Source organism: Gavialis gangeticus, unplaced genomic scaffold, assembly GCF_001723915.1.
Source record: "Gavialis gangeticus isolate Ggan-Ray unplaced genomic scaffold, GavGan_comp1, whole genome shotgun sequence".
In the NCBI taxonomy this organism is placed as follows: domain Eukaryota; kingdom Metazoa; phylum Chordata; order Crocodylia; family Gavialidae; genus Gavialis; species Gavialis gangeticus.
In genome coordinates, this window is record NW_017728997.1 from 9177283 (window position 1) to 9203890 (window position 26608).

At 41.7% G+C, this 26608-nt stretch overlaps 1 protein-coding gene across 1 annotated transcript in view; it reads left to right on the forward strand.

Annotated features, from left to right (window-relative positions):
- Positions 1-26059, forward strand: part of CNTN3 (contactin 3) — a 172989-nt gene extending 146930 nt beyond the window's left edge. Inside the window, exons 10-20 of the mRNA XM_019504736.1 lie at positions 1655-1830; positions 8856-8973; positions 10417-10575; positions 10672-10821; positions 12747-12817; positions 13448-13682; positions 13840-13955; positions 16511-16697; positions 21054-21166; positions 22322-22490; positions 23936-26059. Coding sequence (XP_019360281.1) covers positions 1655-1830; positions 8856-8973; positions 10417-10575; positions 10672-10821; positions 12747-12817; positions 13448-13682; positions 13840-13955; positions 16511-16697; positions 21054-21166; positions 22322-22490; positions 23936-24039 — 1598 coding nt within the window. The 3' untranslated portion in view covers positions 24040-26059. The remainder of the gene's footprint in view (positions 1-1654; positions 1831-8855; positions 8974-10416; positions 10576-10671; positions 10822-12746; positions 12818-13447; positions 13683-13839; positions 13956-16510; positions 16698-21053; positions 21167-22321; positions 22491-23935) is intronic.
- The last annotated feature ends 549 nt before the right edge of the window (positions 26060-26608 follow it).

The following is a 26608-nucleotide window of genomic DNA, read 5'->3' on the forward strand; positions in this document are numbered from 1 at the left end:
CAGACTTGCCACCTGCTGGCAGCTGTATCAGATATCGAATCGGTATTGGCCAATATGCTTCCTTAAAAATTAGCTATTGGTATCAGCCCCCAAAATCTCTATCAGTGCACCCCTACTTTTGTATAATACTCCTTGCTCTGTTTGGCACATTATAATTTTGAACAAAAAATCTCAAACCTTGTTTTTTTTCCCCCCCCATTCTTACTTTTTAGGAAAACTGGTTTCAGACTGATGGCCATTAATTACTAAGCTTCTCCCTTTTTCGCACTTGCTTATCCAGTAGATCTTCTACTGATAATGCAGAAGGAAGGCAGACTGCCTGACAGAAATCTGAGATGTGAATTGGAGAGGAAGCCCTTTCCTTAATTATTAACAGTATTAGTTTTTCTACAGAATTGTGTTATCTCCCTAATAAATGAATTCTTATGAATGCTGTTTTTCATGAATACTGTTTTTCAACCTGAATATTAAGTAATGTCATTATGATTAAACTTAGTTTAAACACCAAATAAGAATAAAATACATTAGGAATAATTAAGAAAAAAAAATCTTAGTACTTATTAATGTTCCAATCCAGACAATGATGTATTATTTGCATGAGCAAGGAGTTATGGAAGAAAAACCAAGCTCATAATTTCAAACCTTTAAAATTACATGGACTGGAAAATGTAAAATCAGTCATAACTTCTTTTAAGTGAGTTTTCATTCAGAACCGTCTGCTGTGGAGGTTCTTGTCCCCATGGGGGTCGCAAATAGAGAGGTTCTTCCTCTAATTCATCTGGTGCTGCCCACCATCCGAGACAGACCACTGGAGCAGATGGAGCACTGGTCTGGCCCGTGTGGTAGGATTTCCCCGTCTAGAGAGCACTTTCCCATGCAGAAGCAATGCTCCTCTAAAAAGCTGGGCATCTGAAATATTTTCAAGCCCTAGAGGTCATCCAATACGCTGCCATGTTACATATCACATATTGTGAAATAAACTAAAATGTAGCAGGCCTGTGATATTTCATTCTGTGAATTACTAAGTGTGTGTGGTAGTATCAGGGCTTACGCCCCTTTGAATACCCCTCCCTTTTTGTAAAATACTATTTATAAGGGGCTATGTTCTGTTTGGTTACATTAATGAGTCTCCACCGCGGCTGCATGTTCCCACAGAGTATGGCATACCTGCTGCAACGTCAGCAAGGTGCTCTAATCCTCCTCTTCAGAAAGCGATTATTGATGTCCTATATGCAATCCAGTTAGACAATACAACCTGCCCTACATGTCCTCCTCACTCTCCGCTGCTAATTGCATGCTCAAACCTCACTGACAGCTGCCACTCCAGCCTTTTCCTTCCAGACAAGCTTGAATCATTGATGAAAAACACATCACAGTTCTAAAACTGGTATATCTATACACTGAAAGGTATGCTATATATCCATTATAAAATATATATATTGCATCCCATGGTTAAAACGCACTTAAACCGGTACTGCAGGAACAGAGGTCAGTTAATGGTATTTACAACGTGAAATGTGCCTAATCTATGGTAATGTTTAATGGTCAATGGTTTAATGTCACCTTTTTAGAAGGTTAACATTTGAAGAAATTGTAGTAGCATAAAAAGATTGTTGCCAAGATACCCTAACTTGATATTATCTACTTTCAATAGAGCCAACAAGGATAACTTTGGCCCCTTCCAATATGGATGTTACTGTTGGAGAAAGTGTAATCCTGCCCTGCCAAGTTCAGCATGATCCCCTACTAGACATCAGCTTCACGTGGTATTTCAATGGGACACTCACGGATTTCAAAAAAGATGCTTCTCATTTTGAGAAGGTTGGGGGGGTAAGTTACTTCTTTACACTTCTTACCTTATAGCTGCATAGAGCTTAAAGCCTGGTCCTACGTAAAAATGAAAATATTGAGGACCCTTTAGTTCTGAGCACTTCCTTAATTAATCAAAGGAAAAAATGTACTTCCTTGATTAGCAGAGGCCACATACAGACACTCCCTTTCTACTGGAAGAATTGCTGTTCTCCCAGTAGAAACCAAAAGTGTGGAGACGTTTGACCAATTTTTTTTTTTTTCTTTCCTGGTGTGAAAATGGCTCTTCCAAGAGAAAAACAATGAGGTAGACGTCAGTCTCGTGAAAGTTTCTCTTGGGAGACATAATGTCTGTACACTTTCCCCTGGCTTAACTCTTCTCGGGGACCAGGAGGAGTGGAGCTGCGGGAGGGACACCCATGCCTTTCCAAGGCCAGGATCATCCTGATCTGGAGAAGACGCAATGGGGTAGCTGCTGCCCTCCTCCTGTAGATGGGGAGGGTGGAATAGCCACCGTCTTCTGTCCACCTGTGCCACGCTCCAGAAATCCAATTTTGAGAAGCATGCAGGGGGATTTGCTGCTCGGCTGTTTGCTCGGCTCCTGGGCACCAGGAACCAAGCACAGAAATCAGTACAAACCCCATGCCTGCTTCTCACATCAGAGTCCCTGATGTGAGAAGCGGGCAGGAGGAACAGGAGGAACCCATGCTTTCCCCAGACCTGGATCACCCAGGAAGGCAAAAAGAGCAGGAGACTGCAGACAATTTCAGACTGAACATTTGTACTGCTTCCTCTTGCAAAATTATTTCTAGCGGTGGAATATTTTTACTGCTAGAATTTTGAACATTTATATGTAGCCATAGTAGGATATTTTCCACATCAGGTAATTGAAGGTATAGCAATCGGAGCTGATTTCTGTGTGTTTTCCACAACCCTTGTGCTTGATACTAGATGCCTGAAACATGAAAATACAGAAGTGATACAAAATCCAGAAAGCTATTTACAGCTAAACCACATCTCTCTCTCTAAGAGGATAATATTGATAAAGTCAAATAAGTTGTTTTCTGCCAAGCAAAAAGAAAAAACATTCTTCAGCTAGATACTTTGTGGTATACATAGCCTGATCTTTGCATTGTCTCCATTTTCTGACTGTGCATAAACTCCAATGTTCCTGTCACTGCCACAGGCATCTACAAACTGCCTGAATCATCTGATGATTTTTCTAAATGATGCTGTTTTACTGATTTGTAGCTACAAAATGCTGAAGCCTGCATTAATAACTAAGAGATCTCCATTTTTCCTGACGTCATGATGCTGTCTGCAGAGAGAGAGAGAAATCTGAGGTGGTTTTACCATGGTGAAATCTAGGCAGTCTTCCTTTGCAGGAGTTTCGTAGATTTATATCATCCCAAATTTAACACAAAGTTTTGATGCAGCTGTTGCAAATGAGCTTTTGGTCTGTAAAGAGTTAAGTTCCAGTAACTGGCATTTTGTAACAATGGTTAATTTCCCATGTGCTACAAATGGCTCCCTACATCAGCTCTTAACAAAAACTGCTGAGTATCACCTGGTTTTGCACACAGCTGCATTACATAGTTGCCAAGCAAAGCAGGCCTAGGACTATTGCTTAACTAATGTGAGTCTGAGATTTGAAACTGTAAAATCTTCAAACTTCCTAACCCAAAGGAGTGTCCAAATATTTAGCCACCACAGGCAAGAGGTATCTATTGAAGCCCCCAGATCTATAGGAAGCCTAAGTGGTTGGGGGTGTAAGTTGTCACAGTGTTGGTCTAAGGACACAGGCAGGCAAGGTTCTTTGGGTAAATCTGATATATTTTATTAGATATATTAGATATGATAAAAGAGATCAGAATTACCCAAAGAACCTTGTCTGCCTAGGTGGTTGGGGAGCATTACAGTTAAAAAGTGTGGCACCTGAGAGGTTTAGATGCCACTAAGTTTAATTGGCATGCAAGCAGAAGTTTTTAGGGCTACAGTTTTGGATTTACAGTACTTGACTAAATCCTGCCTAAGCCTTTGTTTGGATCCTAGCACTAAGTGACATTCCCAAAGTCACACACATTCTGTCGCTCAGCCAGGAGCTGTACTTGCATCTCCTCACAGGGCTAACATTTTCTAACGTGTTATTTAGCATAAAGGTTTTTAACGATGCTCCTCAGACTTATTTTTAATCAGTGCATGAAGGGGAATGTTTACATAGACTGGTAGCTGTTACCAGGAGAGGGAAATGAACTCTATCAGCAGCAGCCAAATCCCCCCCAGTTTCCCCTTCTGGGGGGACTTAGCAATGCATACCAATGCCAGGGGGTTGCTAGGCAAACAGTTGAGGCTCAGCATTTAGCAGCGTCTTCTGTACATATAAAACAGAGGCGTGGTCTCCCTTTCCTACAGCTTTGCCCGCATACCCCATTTCTCACAGCTAACAAAATCAATGGGCTGTTGATGCCCAATGCGTATTGAAAGTTAGGTGCCTAAATCCCATTAATTACCCTTTTGTACCTTTAAAATCTCTGCAGAAGACACAGCATTTAATCAGTAGGGACGGAATTGACAGATTGGGCTACAGTTGGCAATTGATTAAATGCAAGTGCTTGCAAAAAAGATGAGGGGTTTTTCTTCCTTTCTTTTTTTTTTTTGTGGGGAAGAGCAGAGAGATCTTTGTATCTTGTAAATTTGCGAACACTGTGGAATTATGAGCTGACCATCTGTCTTGCTGTGCTGTAAATCCTCTCGTTCCATAGCCCTTTTACCATTCCATATTGCTATATAGTCTTCATTTATTTACTGAGATTTATTCTAAGTGCCTATCCAAACACTGGCCATCTGAAAAAATATTAAAATTATGACAAAGGTTAAAAATATTTAATTAAATGAGTTTTCCAGGAGAGTTGTTTTTAGTGAAAAATACGAGATAGTTGGAAAGAGGATTCCCCCCCCCAGTGAAAAATTCTACATTTGTCAAATTAAAAAAATCAATGTTTTTGGTTTTCAGCTTTCTCGGAAAACAATTTTCTGAGAATATTTTCACTGAGTAGGAAAACACTTTGAAAAAAATGTCAGTTGAATTGTTTCTGGTAACTCAGTAATTCACAGGATTAACTCAGTGCAAGTTTCTTTATAAGGTAACCCACGATCTGAACTCAACCTGAAACATCCTCCTGCAATGTTTGCCATAAGAAAGGACTGCGAAAAGTTTGCCAAAAATAAGGGAAAAAAAAAAAAAGCATCTACAAAGAAAGCACTGGGATTCCCCTGGCTGAGGACTACCTGGATTATCATATGCCAAGCTAAAATATCTCACAAGTGTTATCCAGCTCCCATTTAATTCAGTGCTGTTCAGTAGAGTCTGTAGTGAGACAATAAAGTTGCAATGCTTACTCTGAAATTTAGAAGTATACTTGAAATGCATATGCAAAAATGGCTAAAGAGACCAGTTTGCGTGGGAGCTGCCATTGACTCCCAAAACAAAAGGAAATTAACCTTTCCATTGAAATGGTTCCCCTTTGACATGAGGAATGAGGTAGTGTTGCGGAGACCAGTTCCCAGAACTTTTCTGAGAGGAATGAGGCGCTAGCAACTCTTGCAATTCTTAGAAAGGTTCTGGGGGCATCTCCTGTGCAGCGGACTGGCCTTCCATGTGGACCAAAATGCCAGGATAGAACCTGATTCTGCTTCCCTTTCCTGTTAGACAGATGATTTATAGGAAGAGCGCAGCAAACCAAGCAGTTCCCAAAATTGTGACCAGATTGCATGTAAACAGTTTTTGATACACCTGTTCAGACAGCCCAGCAACAGTTGAAATTGGTATGCAGACAGCTAAATTAAAAGCAGCTCCAGTGCTTTAATGCAGGTGTTCACACTGCATGGGCTAGTGGTTATTCGTGCTCTGTAGATCAGCGTGGTGTGCAACAGGGAAGGTGACCTTGCTGTCACCTCAACTTGTCCAGTCTAGCAGAGATTTAATTTTGTTGGCCAGGGACGTGACTGTTGCTAGGTCTGAGTATCACTGACAGCTGAAGAGCGCCAGCTATGTTGCAACAGCATTCCTCCATTCTTTTGTTTCAAGCATTTCAAGTTAGGCAAGAATGATTTATGTGAAATATCAAGACTTCGATAGCAGCACATTCTAGATGTGATATATAATATAAATACTGGAACTTACCCTAAAGCACCATGTTGTTTACTGCCATTAAAGAGTCAGTGGTTTAGCCCATTCAGACCTGCCATCCAGGGATCAGTCAGACATTTATTTAAAGGAAAATTATTCTGTTTGACAGTCCTCCAGGTAAATGTATGTTCAGCATCCTTAGTACAGGATTAGTTTCTGCAGATGAATTGCTGTTGACAATATGCTGCTGAATGTGCACTTCCCATCAGGTAGTTGTATTCTGTGTTGCCTCTGCACTTATCGTTCGCGGTATATTGTAGGGATTTCGGTCAGTGCTAACACTACCTTAACTCAACCCATGATTTCAGCTAGGACCATCACTTAAGAGTTCAGATGAAAGGTTTGATCCTGCTACCACTGAAGTCAGTGGATGAAACTTCTATTTCCTCCACTGGAGCAGGATCAGGCGCTGAAAGAAATGTTACAAAGAAATTGACAAGATTTATTTTATTATATTTTAGGCTAAATGGTCAGTCTCTCTGGAAACAAGTGATCCTTGAAATGGAGGAAATAAAGTGCAAGTGCATGTGGATGTGAAATGCATAAAATAAGCAGAGTTGCATTGTGTTTGCCATTCATTCAAATGCTGGTCTAAAAGGAATCGTAGAACAAAGGCACTGTAGCAAGTGGGAGTCTCGGGGCCAGTAGAGTTGTTGGCCCATGCACTTGTCTCAGGGCTAACTGCCTGCCGACCTCATCTGCCACACCGGTTCTAATATTAATTAGAAGTTAACAGCAAGGCAAAAGGCTGCCCATTTACTTGTCCTGGTGCCAAGGGCCTATACACAGCTCCGAGCATCCCCTTACACCATGTCCCATGCCTCGCAGATGGCATCCATAGCCTAACACCCATCCCATAGCTTGTTTGGCCTAATACCCAGCTTATAAGCCCATGGCTCACACTGGGACCTGCACTCTAGTGCCTCACATTGGGATCTCACTCCCCTGCCCTCACACTGGAGCTCACAATCTCTGTACCTTTACTCTGGGCTCTCACTCAATCAGCCAGGGCTCCCAGCCCCTCCATTTTCCTTGGGCTCCCTGTCCAGCTGGGAACCCCCATGGTCCCTTCACACCCCAGCACTGGGGCCTCAGTCCCCTTAATCGCCTTGCCCCAGGAGCTTCACACCTAGCTCCCCCATAGGCTTAGGATCCCACCCCCCTGAAGCCTCATACCCAGCTCCTTCATACACCTCAGGCCCTGGAGTGAGCTTGAGCACTGCCTCAGGTCTCTTTCTGACCTGGGCCCTGCCTCAGGACTTACTGTGATCCTGAACCCTGCTTTTGTCTTCAGGGTTGCTCCCCTAGCCTTTCCCCTCCACAGGGTATGCCGCAAGGCAGCGGGGGCTGAGGCTTTCTAGTGCTTCCCTTCACTGGGAAGGCACAGATATAGCATTTCCTGGAGACTTTCCTGCCACCAACAGTCCCACCACACCATCCAGCCCCAGCAGGGTGTAGTTTTAGGTCATTCCCCAGGACCAGGAACCTCTACCTTCCCCATAACTCCTTCTCTGTACCTCCAAGATGTTATGAGCAGCAGGTCCAGCCGGGTGATGCTCTCTCTCCAGCTGCTGGCAGCAAACTGCTGGCTATACTGCTCAGAGCCCTGTTCCCAGTCGGTTAGTGGTTCCTGACTGGGAGTGCAGCCACCGGCAAGCTGTTTGCTCATGCCCCTTTGAGTAAAAGAGCACAACTTGTGCTCTGTACAGGAACCCATGCAGCTTTCTGAGCACCTTTGATGTACACTTGAAAGCACAATAAGAAAATAAGAACCATGCTAGGCAAGTACTTCCCCATCCTCAGGCACTGTCACATATCACTGAATCACACACTTTGCAATTGGTACAGATGGAAACCTCCACTAGATGGGCTTGCTGCCTGTAGTTGTCTCACTAGATGGACTTTGTGTTATGCCTGAGTGGATGCAAGAAGAAAAAAAATATCTCTGGTTTTCCAGGAGGTCCCTTTCCCTTAAAAGTGCCAGATCTTCATTCTGTAAAATGGCAACCTACTTAGAACAAGAATCTGTATGCAATGGAATAAGTAAGAGAATCGGAGAATGAGCAAAGGTCTGTCCCAGCTGTAGGGGATACCCTAAGTTATGCAATCGGGTTCAAATTCCAAAACAGTATTGCTGAAATAAATGCTACCTATGCAAACCTGAGACATCCAGGAAATTACAGCTGTTAGTCAAAATTCACATCCGCACCCCCCAGGACATAGGAGGACACAATTTCAAGCTACCACATACAGGGCAATATAAAGAAAGAAGAATGCTTTCCAAATTAAAAATCAAAGGCACCAAGGGAGTATTGCAATTGCAACAAATCAGGTGAAGAGCTACAAATGTGCACCCCCTAAGTAAAAGTGTACTCATATGATACAATACACAGAATAACTAAAACAAATGCTGCAGAAGGAAACCTTGCTGCAAGCTTTAGCAGATTTAAGGTTATAAGCAGAGGTTCATTGTGTTGAATTTTTTGTTTTTTAATAGTGAATTTGACACACTAGGGTACTCATATCTTGTACTGTTGCATGCTTTTAAACAGCTACAGAATGAGCTGAATTCCTTCATCCAGATCCCACGTTACTGTCTTTTCTAAGCATCTTGTATAGCCAGGCTGTATGAGGAATCTGCTAGAGGCATGTTAATTAAAGCACGTGATCAAGTTTCATATTCAGCAAGCGTACTTTGGACTCGTTTGGATAGCCTGGTTAATTTGCTTTTAAAACATGTCCTTTGTATTAGCATTATTATTAATTAATTTCTGTTATTATTAGTGGTGGCAGTGGTGGTCTTATTAACAACAACAAACTATGTCCCTTTAGGAAATAATAACTGTATTTTCAACAGAGTGCATCTGGAGACCTAATGATTAGAAACATCCAGCTGAAACACAGCGGAAAATACGTTTGCACGGTGAAGACGGAGGTGGACAGTGTATCATCTGCAGCAGACCTCATAGTACGAGGTAAACTTGGGCTTCTGTGGTGTGGTCGTCTAGTCTAACAACTGTTTTTAGCCGCCATTGTAAAATACAGAACTTGAAAGATTGTGACACCCACTATATACACTAAAGCGCATAAGAAAAGAACGCAATCCCTGCTCCCTGTAGGTCTGTCCGTATCCCACCCACCCACATACCCTCTCGCAGGAGATGTGTGGGATGGGAAGGGACTTGGCCTCCCCCCACTTTTACACAGGCCACCTAAGCTGAGCGGGTTAGGGGGAGAGGAAGGGGCTTTAGCAACTTGTGATCAATGGCCACGTTTACACAAGATGCTTACTGCACAGTAGCTTGTTAGTCCTGCTCAGTAGCGTCGTGGGGCGCGAACTGTGATGCGACGCTCTGGGTCACAGTAGTAACAAGTAACTGTGCAATCAGCATCACCAGGAAGCCACACAGAGACACCATGCACAGTAACTCCGGTTACTGTACAGTCCATTAGTATTTGGGTGTGCAAGTACTAAATGACTGTGCGGTAACAACTACACAGTCAGTGTCTCATGTAGACGCAGCCCCTATAACTCAGTTGTAAACGGCACCTCCACCCAAGCAGAGAATAGGGATTTGGGGTTTCCGGAGCCAAAATCTCATTCGTGATGTAAAGCAGCTGTCTGCCAGCATCTCTTATAGGCTTTTCTCCAGCATACACTGCCTAATACAGTTACATAAGCTGATGGTATTTATTTTGCTTTGGAGTTTGGGTATTAGCTGTGAGAAGATGAACTGCAGCTTTCATGTCTGATAAACTTTCATTAATGAATCTCCAGCCGGATTTATTGCAACTGCTCTAATCCACTGAAGACAATTCTGCAAATCTGCACTCATTGTGCACATTTTAAAATGTACGTGGCATTTTCCAGTTATGGCTGAGCCATTGAATGATTCGTTAGCTTTGCTGTTGTCTACGTGGCAAAAGAAGCCTCTTTCACAGGGTCATGGAGAATCAGGATTTACTAGAGTGCTGCAGAAAAGCTTGCCTCGCTGAATCGCTGTCCAAGATGCTGATCAGTTGTCGTGCTGAAAAATTGCTACAGCGCATCATACAGTAAAACGGCTTTAGATGACAAATTGGCAGACTACAGCGATGTATTAGTAGATTAAAACAGGGCACTGGGGTCTAAAGTAAAGACACGGAATTTGGAATGAGAGAGGGCTCGTGCTGAACAAAGGCCCCTGAAAGTTTGGGAATTACTATTACAGAATTTGGTTTAACAGCTATAATTTACCAGGCAGAGGTTTAGTAAATATAAAAAAAAATAAAATAAAGCTTTTGTTGCAAGCTAAATTATTTCCTTCCCCCCACAGTGCTGAAGAAATAGAAATCAGCTGGTGCTGTGGTAGTGGTTTATACTCTGCTACCTTCACAACATACCACCTATTTCTCAGTCTGATTTCTCATTGTATTAGGCTCGCCTGGCCCCCCTGAACGTGTGAAAGTGGATGAAATAACTGATGCTACAGCTCAGATCTCCTGGCAAGAGGGCACAGATAATCACAGCCCAGTCACCACTTACACCATACAGGCAAGAACACCTTTTTCAGTCGGTTGGCAGAGAGTCACAACAGGTAAAACGAAAAAACCTTTGTCATAGTGCCTTTTCCCCCTACGTTTTCAAGTGTAGGGAATAGTCCTCAGTTTCCTTCAAATGTCTTTTTTCATAGTTCCTGAAGTCATTGATGGAAAAACTTTCACAGCCACAGTCGTGGATTTAAACCCCTGGGTTGAATATGAATTCCGTGTAGTTGCCAGCAACAAAATTGGTGGTGGAGAGCCTAGTTTACCCTCAGAAAAAGTAAGAACTGAAGAGGCAGGTTAGTGGGTTTTACTGTTTGTTTTTAATCAAAGTGTCTTGACTAAACTGCAGTGCTTGGACCCGTGGATCCTTTTCCATACACATTTTGAGACGGGCGTATACCTAATTAGTCTGTGATTGTTCCATGCAGCCAGATGGGTTGTGTCCCTGCACAGCTCTCATCAACAAAACATCCAGATACACGCTACGGCGTGCTGACTTCTCCGTGTGCTCAGTCGGCTACATAGGGTCGAAAGCTTTCACTGGATGCTGAGGGGAGCTCTTGTTTATTAAAAGGACTGTAAAAGTGCAAGTCTCAACATGGACTGCTTCACATTTGAACTCTGTTCAACCAGAAAAAAAAACATCATCTGTCCATTTGTACTAGACAGTAACAAGTTGTTTTCATTGTGCAGGATGGGAGAGCTGCCTTAACGCAGTCTGCTCCTCGCACATTAATGTTCTGGCTGTTAGCACCATTGAACACTCTTAAGTGATGGGTAACAAAGCAGACACTCTGGTGCTTACATGCTAAGATAAGGAAAACCAATTTCAGTCACCATGGGATGGAATTACTAGAGAAGGTCACTAGATAGTGGCATTTACTCTTCAGGACCGAAGTATTGAAGGAGTCTTTAAAGAAAAAAAAAATAATGCCTCAAACACGTTCCGTTAATTTTTAAAGAACACTAGGGGTCTTGAATACAAGTGAAGGGGGCAATTTTCCTTGCAGTCATCACAATAAATGTTTATGCAGTATATACAGAACTGGAGTACAAAGAATGCATGTGTGATTATCAGGCAGTAGCAGTTTTGTGCTCAGCGCGTGGGGGAAATTATTTTAAGAATTGTTTGTTCTTATGAAAATCCAATGTTTTCATGCTGACAAACTAACTTGCTTTCCTCAGGATTATGTATCACTTGTATATATGTTTGCATTGGGCTTTTTTGATGTCAGGCTGGTTTGGTTATTTGGTTGCCAGTATTGCTTTTTGGCTTTTCAATCTGGGTTTACCGGTCACGTTCTAGATAGAGGAAGATGCATTGTGAAAACCAATAAAGTGGTAATTATGCTGAATTAAGAGCTGTTGATCCGTACAGCTTACCCACCAGGAGAGCTGGCATGTGTCACAAATTTGGGGCCACTCAGAATTTAGGCCACAAATGTACGCTGGCACATTTAAACCATAGATGTACTCCTGTAGAGGATCTGCCAAGCACAGCAGGCATTGAGCAGCATAAACGCAAGAGATGGTTGGAAGTTTCCAGGACTGGGTTAAAATTGCAAGAACAACCCTGAGCTCAACCCTATGATCTCTGCAGAGCAAGGGTTAATGTCCCATAATGCCATCTGTTTAGGACAGGGCTGTCCTACTTCTGGGCACACGTGCGGCGCAGGCCACAGACCCAAGTCAGGAATGCATGCTGCAGGGGTGTCCTCCTGCCCTCCCAAGTCATGCACACAGCCCAGCTCTCCCCTACTACGCATGCAGGCCAGCTCTCCTCCCTGCCACATGTACACACCCTCCTTCGCAGCCATGTTGCAGATGAGCCTGATTGGCATGATTCCTCTCCACCACCACAGGCACAGGACCCTTGCCCCTCTCCCCACTGCGCCCATCATGCAGGAAGCCCACCTGCAACATGCAGCGTGGGCAGCCCGGATCCCCTTTTTTGGGGGCCCCTACCACTCATGCAGCACAGGCAGCCTAGCCCCCTCCTGTTGTGCCACCCCACACCCCAGAGCAGGGGCAAGAACAAAAAGCCAGGGGTGGGAGCGGGAGTCTGGAGACCCCGGCCCCACTGCCACGGGAGAGATGGGCAGGAGCCACAGGCCACGTGTTAACCACTCACAGGCTGGCCACCCGTGGAACAGTTCTAGGTTAGTATCTATTCATCAGCGTGTCTGTACTGTGTAGATAGCTATATTTTTCTTCTCCACAGTTCCTGAAACACCCCCGTCGGAAGTGAGTGGGGGAGGAGGCAGCAGGTCTGAACTGGTCATAACATGGGATGTAAGTTGTCTAGCTAGAGCCTTTCTTCCCAAAGCCATTGGTTTCTTCAAGTTCCTTTTAAAAGATTAATGTCTCTGGCCACTGCGACATTTCATCGAGGCCGGATATGTGCTTGTTAACAGTCTGTAATGCGAGCTATGCAAATTTGCTTTCTCTCTTTGCTCTTGTTTGTTACTGTGCTAGAATATAATCAGTTGAAAATGTAGCTGATGTGGCCAAGGCTGCTCCTGGCTTGGCATAAATGTAAAAGAAAAAAAAGAAAGAAAAATATTGTTCAAAAGGTCAAGGAAAGGAACTGAGCTTTAATTGTGTCAGCTTCCAGTGCAGTTTTGCCACTTCTTGATTTCAGTTAACTTTGGACTTAACATGCTAACAGTTAGGCATACAAAGGAAAATTGGGTAGTCCTTTATATTAAGGAGTCCATTTTATAAAAGGTTAAATATCATAAGTGTGTTATAGTCATAGGTACTGTGTGGTTAGCATTACAACCACATCAGTGGATAGCATTATAGTTGGAAGCAATACCAGTAAGCAGCTTCATGCTCTATTGGATTCTGTAATTGTTAACTAAGCATTTATTAAAAGATCAGTTCATCATTTATAAACCATAGTCCATGCTTTTCTCATAGCCCATTCCTGAAGAACTGCAGAATGGTGAAGGATTTGGCTATGTCGTTGCTTTCCGACCTGTTGGCACGACGACGTGGATACAAACTGTAGTCACATCTCCCGATACACCAAGATACGTCTTTAGAAACGAAAGCATCCTGCCATTTTCACCATATGAAGTCAAAGTTGGTGTATACAATAATAAAGGAGAAGGGCCATTTAGTCCAGTAACCACAGTGTTTTCTGCTGAAGAGGGTTTGTGATTGAATTATCTCTCAAGCAGTTTTCTTAACATGCAATTCCTGTGAGAACAGTTCAACAGCTTATTGCCTTAGAAGTTATCAATGAGGTCATTTTTATTTCCCGGTTCACCTGTGTGTCTGATCGCCTATGTTTTTATTTCCAAACACAGAGCCTACTATAGCACCTTCCAGTGTCTCTGCAACTAGCCTGTCATCTTCAGTCATTGAAGTTTCTTGGACTGCCATTCCTTGGAAAATGAGCAGTGGAAGGTTGCTGGGTTACGAGGTAAATGAATCTGAATATGCTCCCTTCACTCAGATAGCATGGTCATAATTACTGCGTTCTCTCTCCTAATCATGTATTTACAGGTGAGCAATCATGAAGTCTAGAGTGGCTGCTTCAGCTAACCACATAGTCATTCTGTGAGGTTTTGTTATCACGTAGACCTTTTGAGGGGAAGATACCCGAGAGACATTTTAGTCAAGGCTGGACTATGTGGGTGCCTGTACACAAGTGCAGAGGCCGCTCTGATGCACTTTAATTGTAGCATGTCGGAGCAGACTTGATTAATCCCCCCCACGCCCACCCCCCCCACCACCGCCAACAGCACTGTGGCTGCCTGTGGCAGCTCCCTACTTGCCTCCGTCACGCTCCCACCGCCACCTGCAGGAGCTCACCGTGCCCCCCTAGCCTCTGCGGGCACGTGGAGTTCATGAGCCGCCTCACCCCCCTGCTCTGCCCCCCTCCATCCCCATCAGGCTGATGCTCTGCTGCCTCCAGGGAGCAGGGCCAGGGTGAGGGGCAAGGCCCACTGGCCCTGGCCCTGCTCCCTGGAGGTGGCAGAGTGCAACAGAGCGGGTGGGCGAGGCCAGCTCTGCTCCCCCCCCCACTGGTCCTGCTCCTTGGAGGCAGCGGTGGCACGGTGCTGGTGGAGGGGGATGGAGGGGATGGCAGGGCAAGCTTCCCCCCCTCCCACTCTTGGGAGGTGGGGGGGAGGGTTAGGGTTACCAAGCCCCACCCCCCTTCATTCTTGACAGGCAATTCACTAGTATAGGAATAAAATACTCTGATCTTTGAACAGAACTCACACGTTGCCTTGTTTGCTGGCAGTTTACTAAATCTGCATTATTAAGTCTAATTACTGTAAGTTCACCAAGTTTGCATTCCGAGTGAGGATTTCGACAGACATAGACCCATAGAAAACTAGGGTTAGAAGAAACCTCAAGAAATCATCTAGTTCAACCTCCTGCTCAAAGCAGAACCACCCCCAGCTCTCATCCTAGCCAAGGCTTTGTCTACCCAGGCCCTAAAAGCAGTCCAGGAGCTGTACCTGCTGCATAACCAACCTGCCTTGGTACCCGTGGGACCTCCTGCTGTTCATAGATTGTTTGCCTAGAGAAACTATTTCCTGCTTTCCATACAATACTTCAAGCCCTGAAAATAAGGATGTTACATCTTTGCACAGCTGATTGTATTCTTTCCACTTTACAGATAAATATGAAATTGCAGATGCATGACATCCTCATTCAAACTGCTGAGTACAGAACAAATTGGCCTCAACACTGGATGGTTACATGCGTCCCCTGTAATACTTCAGAAGTAGCTGAAAGGTCTGCATTTCTTAGCAGAGTGCCCTTTCATTTTTCGTTTTTTTTCCAGTTACCAAACATATTAGTCTCTCTGCATCTGAAATAGCTCCTCCAGTTCATTCAGGAACTGTAATTCTATTCTTCTTCAGAACATAGGTACAAAATATTGTCACGTCAATAAGTGCTTGGGAACTTGGCCAACTAATGAGCACTGTGGCCCTTCTGCATTCATGCTGATTAAGCATTTGATGCTGCACTTTGTTGTGCTTGTGTTTCAGTATTATATATTCAAGGTGTGGCGATCCTGTAGGTTTGGTTGTGACCCTGTTCTCATTACTAATGCAATGATTCAGAGACCCAAATCACACAGAAAGCCAACTAACCTGACTTGTGGCCTCTGTACAAGAAAGAGGGTGATGAGCATGGAGCATCCCAGCTGGCCGTGCCTCAGTCATCAAAGTGACTAATCAGAGCGTGGAGCAGCCAGGTATCAATAAGCCTAGCTTTTCAAGATACCAAGGACTTGCCTGGAGGTCATTTGTTCATGCCAAACTTATACACATGCCAGAAGAGTTCTCTCGCCCAGGTTGGGCCAGCTGGAGCAAAGTATCTCCGCCTTTATTTCAAATGGTCAAAAATATTATAAAAGTTACTTTTTGAGAGAGGTTTTCAGTGGTTTTGAAAAATCAAACGTCTCAAACACTCCAGCTGGTATTATCAAACTGCAGAGATGGTACCCAGTTTCCAGGTCGAGACAGAAGAACATTTGTACTTCTCACTTTTTTTTTCTGACTCGCCTTGATGTCTCTCTTTCTAAATGTCTCGGATAACATAGAATAACGAGCACACGTTGTGTTTTGTTCTCTGTGAGGAAAGTCATGGCTTTGCCTATACTGATATGTTGCAAGCGGCAGCTTCTACTTCTGAAGGGACTATCTGTAAGATGGATACAGTCTTCTAATCTTTCTCATTTGTTTTGTACATAAGCTAATGTTTTTCCTTGCATGGTCATCTTTGTAATCCAAATAATATTTAATATTTCAGCTTCCTTTTTATAGCTATAGTAAGAGAAGTGCTAACATGACAGACAAAGGCTAATAAGCAATAGAGATATTGTGAACATTTCTGAAACTTTAAGGCAATGTTACCACTTCTAAAAGAGTAAAATGGATGTAAAGGAGCCAACATACTACTCAGGATGAACATTTCATTGTAAGCAAGTTTTAACTAGTTATACTTTGTATTCACTAGGTCAGGTACTGGAATAATGGTGGAAAAGAAGAATCTTCAGATAGAGTAAAAGCTACTGGAAATGAAACATCAATAAGGATTACAGGCTTAAAGAGTAACTTGCCATACTATACAGCTGTCCGGGCATATAACACTGCTGGAGCAGGTCCCTTCAGTGCCACAGTAAATGCTACCACAAAAAAGACGCGTAGGTATTAACAGTATAAAGAGGGGAGCGTGATAACGGTTCATCGTCACTTTTGAGCAAAATGACATTGATGGCAATAGGCTTCGTAACACCTGAAAATGATCCGAACTTTTTTTATATGAAAGATTCAAGTTCAAGCCATCTACCTTTCTGTCAGAAGGGTCATGTCTGTGTAAATTCAGACGTGGCAGTGGACCTGAACCACCTGCCTTGATTATTGATTTCTGAGCTCTCCAGTTGCATGCATCTTAGTGACAGGAAAAATTAAAACGGATCAGATTTCAATTTATTATATGCAAAGGAAAGCTCCTGCTATTTGAAGAAAAATGACTCATTGCATGTTTTAGGGCTTTATAACATATTTATAAGTCTTTGAGGGCTTCATTTCTGAGGTGATGTGTTGCCTTACCTCGAATTTTTTTTCAAATCCATTGCTCATTTAGGCTGTATCCTCTTGCCAAATTATTCACAAGATTGCCACAGATTGATCACCCTTGAGGACATGCAGATACTCAGAAGCAGTGATAATTTTTGCAGGAACAGAACTAGTTTGAGCACGTTCTTACATTGAAACACAATTCAAAATCAGCGACACAAATGTGGAAGAATAACTAACAGATGTACAACTGAACCCATATAAAGGGTCAGATCCACACTGTGGCCTGATTCTGATATCATACTTTTGTAGTTGCACCATGAGTGTCTTCAAGGCGGTTCCATTACATGAGGCAGCTTATCAGAACAGGATGGCCGGGGGTAGGGCTGAGTTCTAGTTTGGGCTTCTACTCTTACTGATACCCAAACTTTTCCCAGTGCTGCGTATCCAATAAATACTAAATGCAAATCGAAGTGTGCCAACTTTACAGGGTTTACAGTCCAAGCCTGTGAGGAGAGACTAAGGGACCTGGACCTCTTCAGCCTCCGTGAGAGAAGGCTGAGCGGTGATCTTGTGGCCACCTACACATTCATTACGGGGACGCGGCAAGGGATCGGAGATGCTCTGTTCACCAGGGCGCCTCTTGGGGTAACAAGGAGCAATGGTCACAAATTGACAGAGAGCAGATTTAGGTTAGACATCAGGAAATACACGTTCATGGTAAGGGTGGCCAAAATCTGGAATGGGCTTCCAAGGGAGGTGGTGATCTTCCCTACCTTGGGGGTCTTTAATAGACGACTGGATAGACATCTGGCTGGGGTCATCGGACCCTTGAACTCTTTCCTGCCTAGGCAGGGGGTTGGATTCGATGATCTGTTGAGGTCCCTTCCGACCCTAGCATCTATGAAACTTCAAGAAGATGGTTGGGGAAGCATCAGAGCATGCTAACATCCAACTAGTTGTGCTGTTTTTTAAAGGGGAATATCACTGATTAATATTTTCCACTTTATAACTGTGCCTTAAGCTGCTGCTTCTCCAAATTTTCAGGTTGGTGTTCCTTATTCAGAGACAGACATTTGCTGATCCCCCCTACTGTTTACTGTAAAAAAAAAAAACACCAATTACAAGGCAAAGCCTTTATTATTAATTTGTGTGTATTGTATTATGTGGGATAAGTAATATTTCCTTCACTTAAGCCTGTAATAAAATGCACTTCACAATCCCTCTCTCAAGAGTGACAACACAGAGGTTGAAAATGGTGCCTAAAGCCATACTAGCTTGATTCCACTATGGGCTTTGTATCAGCCACCTTTCATACCAGCTTTGTTCAAGTTAAATACCAGACACATTTTCATATTTCTAGGAGAGCGCCTTTTGTTTTTTAACCTAGCAGAAGCAATTGCCCTCATCACTGAAAGTGACCCCGTGGGAAACGTTGGTAGAACTCACCCTGAGAGTTTCATTGTTTTCAGTCCCATCAGACAGAATTAAAAGCCGAGGTACCACGTAATGGTCCTTTAGCACATCTATTCTGTCCTCAGTTTCACAGATCTAATAGTGAATTTCACTTCCTGTACTGCCATTCTGGAACTAAACCTAATTAGAAGTTGCTATGGGAAAGGCAACCAATCACAGTTCATTTCAGCACGGGACTTCTAATTCTCCTCACAGTCAATTATCTCACAGTTAGCCTATAATGATGGGAAGCTGTTTCTTAATTGTAACTTCCTGATGTGGTACCGAAAGATGTGAATATAAGTTTCTGTATAGGCTGATGACTAGTAATGAGTATCCTGAAGATTAAACAAGGACAAACCAGTTGGTGTAATAATTCCTACAGCACAGTGCCCTCGTTCGTATTACCATCATATAATCACTGAAGTCAAAGATCATTTTCAGTTATCATCACTGTATTCATTATAAACTTTCTGTCCAAGCTCACAGAGGTTGGGGTACATTAATGGCCCCAGCCATGAGAATTTTTCTATTGTTGCCCAAGTAGTAAGCCACTGAAAGCAAGACCTCAAACTATTGTCTTCCTGTTAACTGTGGGATACTGTTTGGCAGACAGCAAGTGTTTGGGGGGGTTTTTTCAAAGCTACTTTCTATTATTCTAAGATATTTCACAGATTTTTGCAGCCCTTTTCAGGATTGAACCCTGTCCTGTCTGATTTTATCCCCCCCCCCCCAAACCCCCCACTTTCTGTTTTTATATTTGAAGGCAACTATTAAGAATTCTAACCCCAAAAAGGTAATATATTGTTCTTCCTTAAACGCACGGTGTTATGCAGAAGCTGAAAGAATCAACTCTGCAGGTTTTAAGTTAACGTAACAATAAAACTGACAAATAGCCTACACAGAAGTCCTAATTATGCAGGGTAGTTAATGTATGGCTAACCGTAAGCATCAGGGGTCTTGACAAAGCTTATTGGACTAGTCACAGATTTAGAGCGAGTTCAGCATCTGTGTAAGTACCATATCATAGTGGGGTCTAGCACAGTGTGAACCAAATCCATTTGTTTTGGTCATTTAAAATAAATGGCAGTTCTCTGCGACTAAGGCAAATAGGGGCATAGGAGGTTGCTCCTTTAAGTCAAATGGTATATGCCAGCATGCTTTGTGTGTTACTATTTTCATTTCTCCGTATGCGTGTAGATGACATATTAGTACTTTTTATGTATTTATAAAAGTGATTATTTCCTTCTCAAACAGCCTTAATATCAATGTGTGAAAACTATTCAACATACTCCACTCTTGAGAGAACAAAGAGCTTCATCTGGCAAACTCCCCTTGTACTTATAGAAATTGAGTATTAGTGCATCAGGGTAAATCCTGTTTAGTATGTAGAAGCCAGTAGACACTGCCAAGTATTTGCTTGACTATTTAGACTAATTCTCTTAAGCTTTGCACATACAGCTTTTTTTGCATCTGCTTTGTTCCTGTACAATCAGGTTTTACTGACATGACTCTTCATGGAAAAAAAATCTCAGGCTGCATGTGCGGAAAAGGTATTTTAAATGTGTTAATGTGAATATGCACTGGAAATGTGGACCTTGCGAAGTCCACCCTAGGTCCTTAGTGTGGGTCAGTAATGGAAATTTCACCATTAAATCCTAGACTTGTGACACCTGAGTGACAGCTACCACTACTTGCTGGCAGTAGCAATAAGCTGGTATCCTTCAAAAAGAGGTTAGACATGCAGGGCAACATTTTTTTTTTCAGTGGCTGGTGAACCTAGATGCCTTGTTTTTTGGGAATCCTGTTGACACCCTTTTAAACGTTTTGATTCTGGAGGCTGAAAATTGTTTTTTCCTTTTCCCTTAAAGGTATCTCTAACTGACCACTCGAAATTCACCTGACTTTTTGGAAAATATCAGCATCCTCCTGTCAGGGAACAGAGAATACTTTGCCCAAGAAGCATGAGACTATTTAGCTGTTTTTGCTGACCAATCGCATCTCACCTAACATAATTCTAATGACATAATCGTGCCACACAGTTGAAAGGCGGGGATTGAGTAGGGGGGAAAAAATTTTCAAATACTTCTACACAACAAAATACATGCAAGGAAATTGCAACAAATTTGAGGAATATCCATAAATGACTGAAGGTGTCAAATTCATTGCAAAATATTTGCTGAACAGAACGTTAAGATATAAATGATACAGCTTCATCATTCTAATAATTCACTCAAATTGATCTTTATATACCCTAAAACAGTTGCTTTTGTTCGGCCATATTTAATGAAGACCTTAGACAAATCAGCCTTGGAAATAACACTGATGTGCCACTCTCTTTCTTTCTTCCTTCTGTTTTTGCAATTTAGTCTCTGAACCGTGCCGTGTACAAGTAATGATCTATTTGAGTTGCTTTTACATCCAACGTGTAATGACAGTCAATTACCTGAACTATTATTTGCTACTGTGGAATAAATCAGTAATGCCAAGGAAATTAAAATCATGCTTTCATTTTGTATTTCAAGCCCCCAGTCAGCCACCAGGAAATGTTGTGTGGAACGTTACAGACTCAAAGATAGTTCTGAACTGGGACCAAGTGCGAGCAATGGAAAATGAATCTGAAGTAACTGGATATAAGGTAAGGGGAAAAAAGAGTAGGACTAGAATACTTCATAGCACCAAATCTTTTTACAGTAAGCATTTTCTTCAGATTTATTTCCAAGGCAACAAGTTTAGAGCAGTTTTCCATAAATCTTGACCACTGGATGTACAATACCATGCCCAAACCAATCTGCAGCAGCTCCTTTTCTATTTCTTATCAGTATTATAACGTTTGGAATAAAACAAAGTAGTCCAGATCCTCGGCTGGAGGAATTTGGTACAACTCCATCTGTCAGACTGATATTATCTTAGCTAGCTTATTTATTGCGGGGACACTTTCAGCACCTTGCTAAAATAACTGTAACATCAGTTCAGTCACCAGTCAGTTGTACAAATGTGCACAGATTTCTCCAAATCTACATCTTACACAACACATGGAGAATTATAGAGATAAGCTGCATGCATCTGTAGCCCGCATAATTATTCCTGTAATTGTGGGTGCCTGGGTGCCTGTATTTTCTGGACTTAGGCACAGACGCTCATCTATAATTCAAATGCGTACATAGCCACATGCATACCCACCTCCATGTGCTCGGTCTACACATGCATACTTAGGCACAGGCACCGATTCTGTTTCCCCACGCCAAGTGGTTTTGAGGCATGCACGTGGCTGAAAAACTGCCATTTCCATGCACCGAGGGACACTGAATTCCACCCCAGCGTTAGAAAACATCACACCTGTGCAGTTAAGTTCCCTGACATAATGTTCCTTCCATGCTTGCCTAACTTCTTCCAATACAGCCCATAATTTGTATGTTTTGATTAGTTGCCTTCTCTGCACCTTCTTACTATTTATTGATCTAGATAATGACACATCTAAACGTTAGGATAATTTATGGAAGATTACACTACGAAGAAACTCTGTGGAATAGTTTATTCTTTTGTTATTGTATATTGTGCCATTTGAGATTAAATCTAGAATGAAAGAGCTTGATTTGTGTTATCTGCTTTCACTCTGTCTCTAAATATTGAGTCTAATTCTGCGTATATGAAGCCAGTCAGAAAGGCAGGAAAGGAGGATTAAAAAAAAGTAATCCAGGAAAAAAAAAAAATCTAATTAAGTGTAGAACAGAAGAGAGTGGAAGAGCTGCATGGTGGCATTGTAAAGAACACTGTTGGTTATGTATTTCAGGTTTTATACAGGACTAGCAATCAAAACAATATGAATGTGCTGAACACAAATAAGACATCAGCCGAACTTTTGCTGCCGTTCAATGAGGATTACATTATAGAAGTAAAAGCAACAACTGATGGTGGAGATGGAACTAGCAGTGATCAGATCAGGATTCCCAGACTAACTAGTATGTTGTCTCTGATACGAGTTGTTCTTGCTTACAGCAGTGTATAGGGGCCCCAACCAATATAAAAACCCTTTATGCCAGGTGTTAGTAGGACGCGGTGCATTCCCTGATGCCTTCTTAATCTAAACAGGCAGTGGATGAGGGGAAAACAGACATACAAAGAGGGGAAGCACCTCATCCAAGATCATCAGTGGTAGAGTTGTGCCTAATTCGGTACCTTATGAATACTGTGGTTCTACCACTGAGATACTGTCTTATACTTAATGGCCAAACCTAGTGGTGAAGGCGATGCACAAGAAGCACAAATTCACGAGTATGATTTTTGGTGTATTTGGGTCCAGTGGGAGTGGGAGGGAGAATGTTATCTCGTACCTTCTGTATGCTGATCACAGCATTGGAGACGGGGGCTGGTTTGTAGGGCATGGTCAGATGAGGCAAGCTCAAACTCCGTGGCCCTCTAGAAGGAAGGGCAGTGATAATAATGTAAAAGGCTGATTTGCTTAGGCTTGTTTGCTGGGAATGTTCACGTTTAGATGCTCTAAATCCTGGAAAGTCAGAGCCTGAGCCATGATGAAAATTTGGTCCAATGCACACTTCATGAAAAATCAATTTAAGGTTTTGGTTTGTGAACGTTTTATAAACAATCTATGCCCCAGTGTCAAAATGCAAGGCAGTCGCTGAAGCCTAAGGTTCATAAATTCTATTGGAGCTTACTTTAATCAAGTTCTACAGTACAAAAATTGGCTAATCTGGCATTACTAAAGACATTGTTAATCATTTATATTTCAGCCTATAAAGTAACAAGAATATCAGCACTGGCTATATATAAAAAGGCTGAAAGTCTCATAATGACTAATTTGGCTATACTACTACTACTAACACACACACACACACACACACACACAGAATTCAGTTGCACTATTTTGATTTAGTTTACCAAGTCATTACAGGACTTTGCACCTGACAGCCACAGCTAGCCGCTGAGAAAACCTGCCTTTGTACGAATTGAGTCCTTATTGATTTAAAAAAATAAAAAATCCATGCTTGTACTCTGTATGGTAATAAGATAATAAAAAAGGCAATTAACATTTATCATGCCCTTATGTATGACAAACTTCATTCTGTTGGACTGGTAAATTGCCATATAATTTAGACAGTAGTATATATTTTTAAAAATCTGATTTTCGCTTTTTATATGGCTCTCACTCTTTGCAATTATAACCTGAAATATAAAGAACGTTCAGTGAATTCTCCCAAAATGTTAATATATTTAAATATATTGTAAATATTTATCACATTTTGGTATAATTTTCATTAGCAGCAGAAATGAAGTGCTATATTAAAATCTCTTCTGGAAAATAATATACGCAGCTCACAGGTAGCATTTTTAGAGACAGCCTATATTTTTGCCTTCATTTAATCCTGAACTTTTTCATTTATCGCAGGTATGGACGCAAGGGGTTCTGGTGCAACAGTCTTGAATGTCTACATTTTATCCAGTTTCATACCAATAGTACCTTTCTTGACTTTTAATGCAGTGTTGTGGTAATACGTGTTCATTCATTGGAACAATGGTTCAGTTAACAACAAATAAGTGCTTTTAAAAAAAAAGAAATGCAGTGGTTATGCATGGTTTTCTCAAACTCTGATGTGTTTTTAAATACTTTATATTCCATTGTAAGTTAAAGTAAAAAATACCATATAAAAATCAGCAAATCCTTTTAAAGGAAACTAAAATGCCTTAATACTTGAACCAAAGGAGTTTTCATGTTCCATACTTCAAATATAAAAGAGAATAAGAGTGAATAAAATGGCACTAAGGTTTGAGAGTTTCACAGAGCTTCATATAGACCCGAGGTCTTTGACGAATTCCATTTTTGCAGCAACACTGTACTGGTTTGAGCATGTCTTGTGTCACTGTGATAGAATCACTCTCATCCACAAAAAAAGATGAAATTGGAGGCATAAATAATTGCAAATCTGGTGACAAAACTTAGATCAACTTGAACATTAAGAAAGCGGTGTCTTTACCAGTAGATTTGGATAAGCTTACATACTGTTGTTTTATAATATCTATGCTAAATCTACCAAAAACACCTGGTAGAGGTGGCAAAGATGGGAAAGACCTACTATATCGTCCAGTCAACTGCTTTGTCCAAGAGACACCACTTCCACTGCTTCTCTTGGAGATTACTCCAGAGATACATGTCAAAGGTTATTTGGGGGTTTTTTCCCTACAGTCAATGTACACTTATTTGAAGTACATAATTCTCACTGCCCATCTATATATATTTAACTTTCTCACATTCCCTGCCGCCGTCACTTCTTAACCAGGGTACCACCTCCATGTTTCCCATTAAATTATTTCTTCATAACCTAGTTCCCCTAACTCAAAGGTCATTTTTGGTAATGTTCTCTGAACTCTGGCCAGAAAGTTTCAGAATATGAAGTGCCAAGAACTGAGCACCATATGCTGGGTACAGGTACAACATAGCCTTATAGAGTGGGATTATTACATCCCTGCTCTGTGATGTGGTGCTTCTGGATATGCAGCCCAAAATGATCCTGGCCATTTAACTGCCGTGCTGCATTGCCTAAATCCGTGCATACATAATTCCATGTTTCCTGTTACTCCTGAGCTTTCTTGGGCATTGCTGCTACAAAGAGTTTTTCTTTCTATTGCAGAAAGATCCCTCTATAGCTAAGCAGCTCTACATATCGGAGCAGCACTGGCATTCTAGCGCATTCCACGGACATCATATAATGCTGGCAATACTGTAGCCTTTCCTTTATATATATTTATTTATATCTCCTTTATAAATATATATTATTACCCAAACCTTTCCTAGCAATATATTAAAGACATGCTCAACCTGGCACATTTGATTTTTCTACAGTTGCAAAGCTTAAACAAACCACGTGTACTACTGTAAGCAGCTTTCAGTCTGATACCGAGTTCTACCCTATCAAATGTTCATGTGACATGCAATGATTTTTTTTTCTCTTACAGTTTCTCAAAATACTACTGTGACGCATACACAAAAAATTAAAAGTCAACCTCAAGAGAGAAGTAGGACCATTAATATTCTATCACTGTAAAAATGTTTTAATATGCATTCAGCCAGCAAATTAACATTCTCGTCTAACACACACTCATTTGCTAGCTAGCTAAGCAAGACGTGTATATACTGTACATACATCATAAGGAAACATAAATGGCTAGTTGCTTTCCAGTACAGCTAACCAGTGATTTTTTCCAAACAGTCACAAATGGGGGGGAAGACAATTTCCTAGTAAATGTATATCTCCGTTTCATGCAATGAAAGGTGAATCTTTCTATTCTTGTTTAAGACAGTTCTACTTCATGTTCCTGTACTGCCATTTTCATGACTACTATTCTGTTGTATTATTTAATTTCTAGTTATATATCTCCATGAGATATGTACTGCGTACCTTGTTTCATATTGAAAAGTATGAAATGTATCCTTAAACTTCCAGCTGTGTGTGTATCCTATGGTTATCTGTATGTATTTTTTCTATTATTCTAATAAAATATTTATAACAGTGAGGATTACTGGTATCTTCCAAAATATGTTCCACTCTTCACTGGAGATGCATGAACTCAGGAGATGCATTGGAAAGATGCCCAACCAAACACTTACCAACATTTCTAGCAGTGTTAATACTAACCGTCATATCTCTGCTTTTTCCCCTACCTGTGCTAGAGTACAACCGGATCCATGCCCAGTAAAGTCTAAAGAAAAATTCTCATCAATTTAAATGCGTTTGGTTTGGGCCCACACACTCGGGGTTTTTTTCAAATGTGTTCTGTGATGTAGATGCTCATAGGCTTACTTTGTTAAACATTTAGCTGGCCTCATTACAACACGCATTTGGTTTTTGACAAATTTCCATCCTACTTTTATTATTGTACTTTTAAAAGGGGAAGTAAAAACCAACTGAATTGAACAGTTAACAGTAATGTACCCACTAGTCTGTTCTGCCCACTGTCCTGTTGAGCGCCATAGAGCACTGACTTTCTCATTTCCCTGTCAGTAAAATTGTATGGTTTCTGCCTTTGTAAAGCACTCAACTACAGATAACAAGGAGCCAGAAAT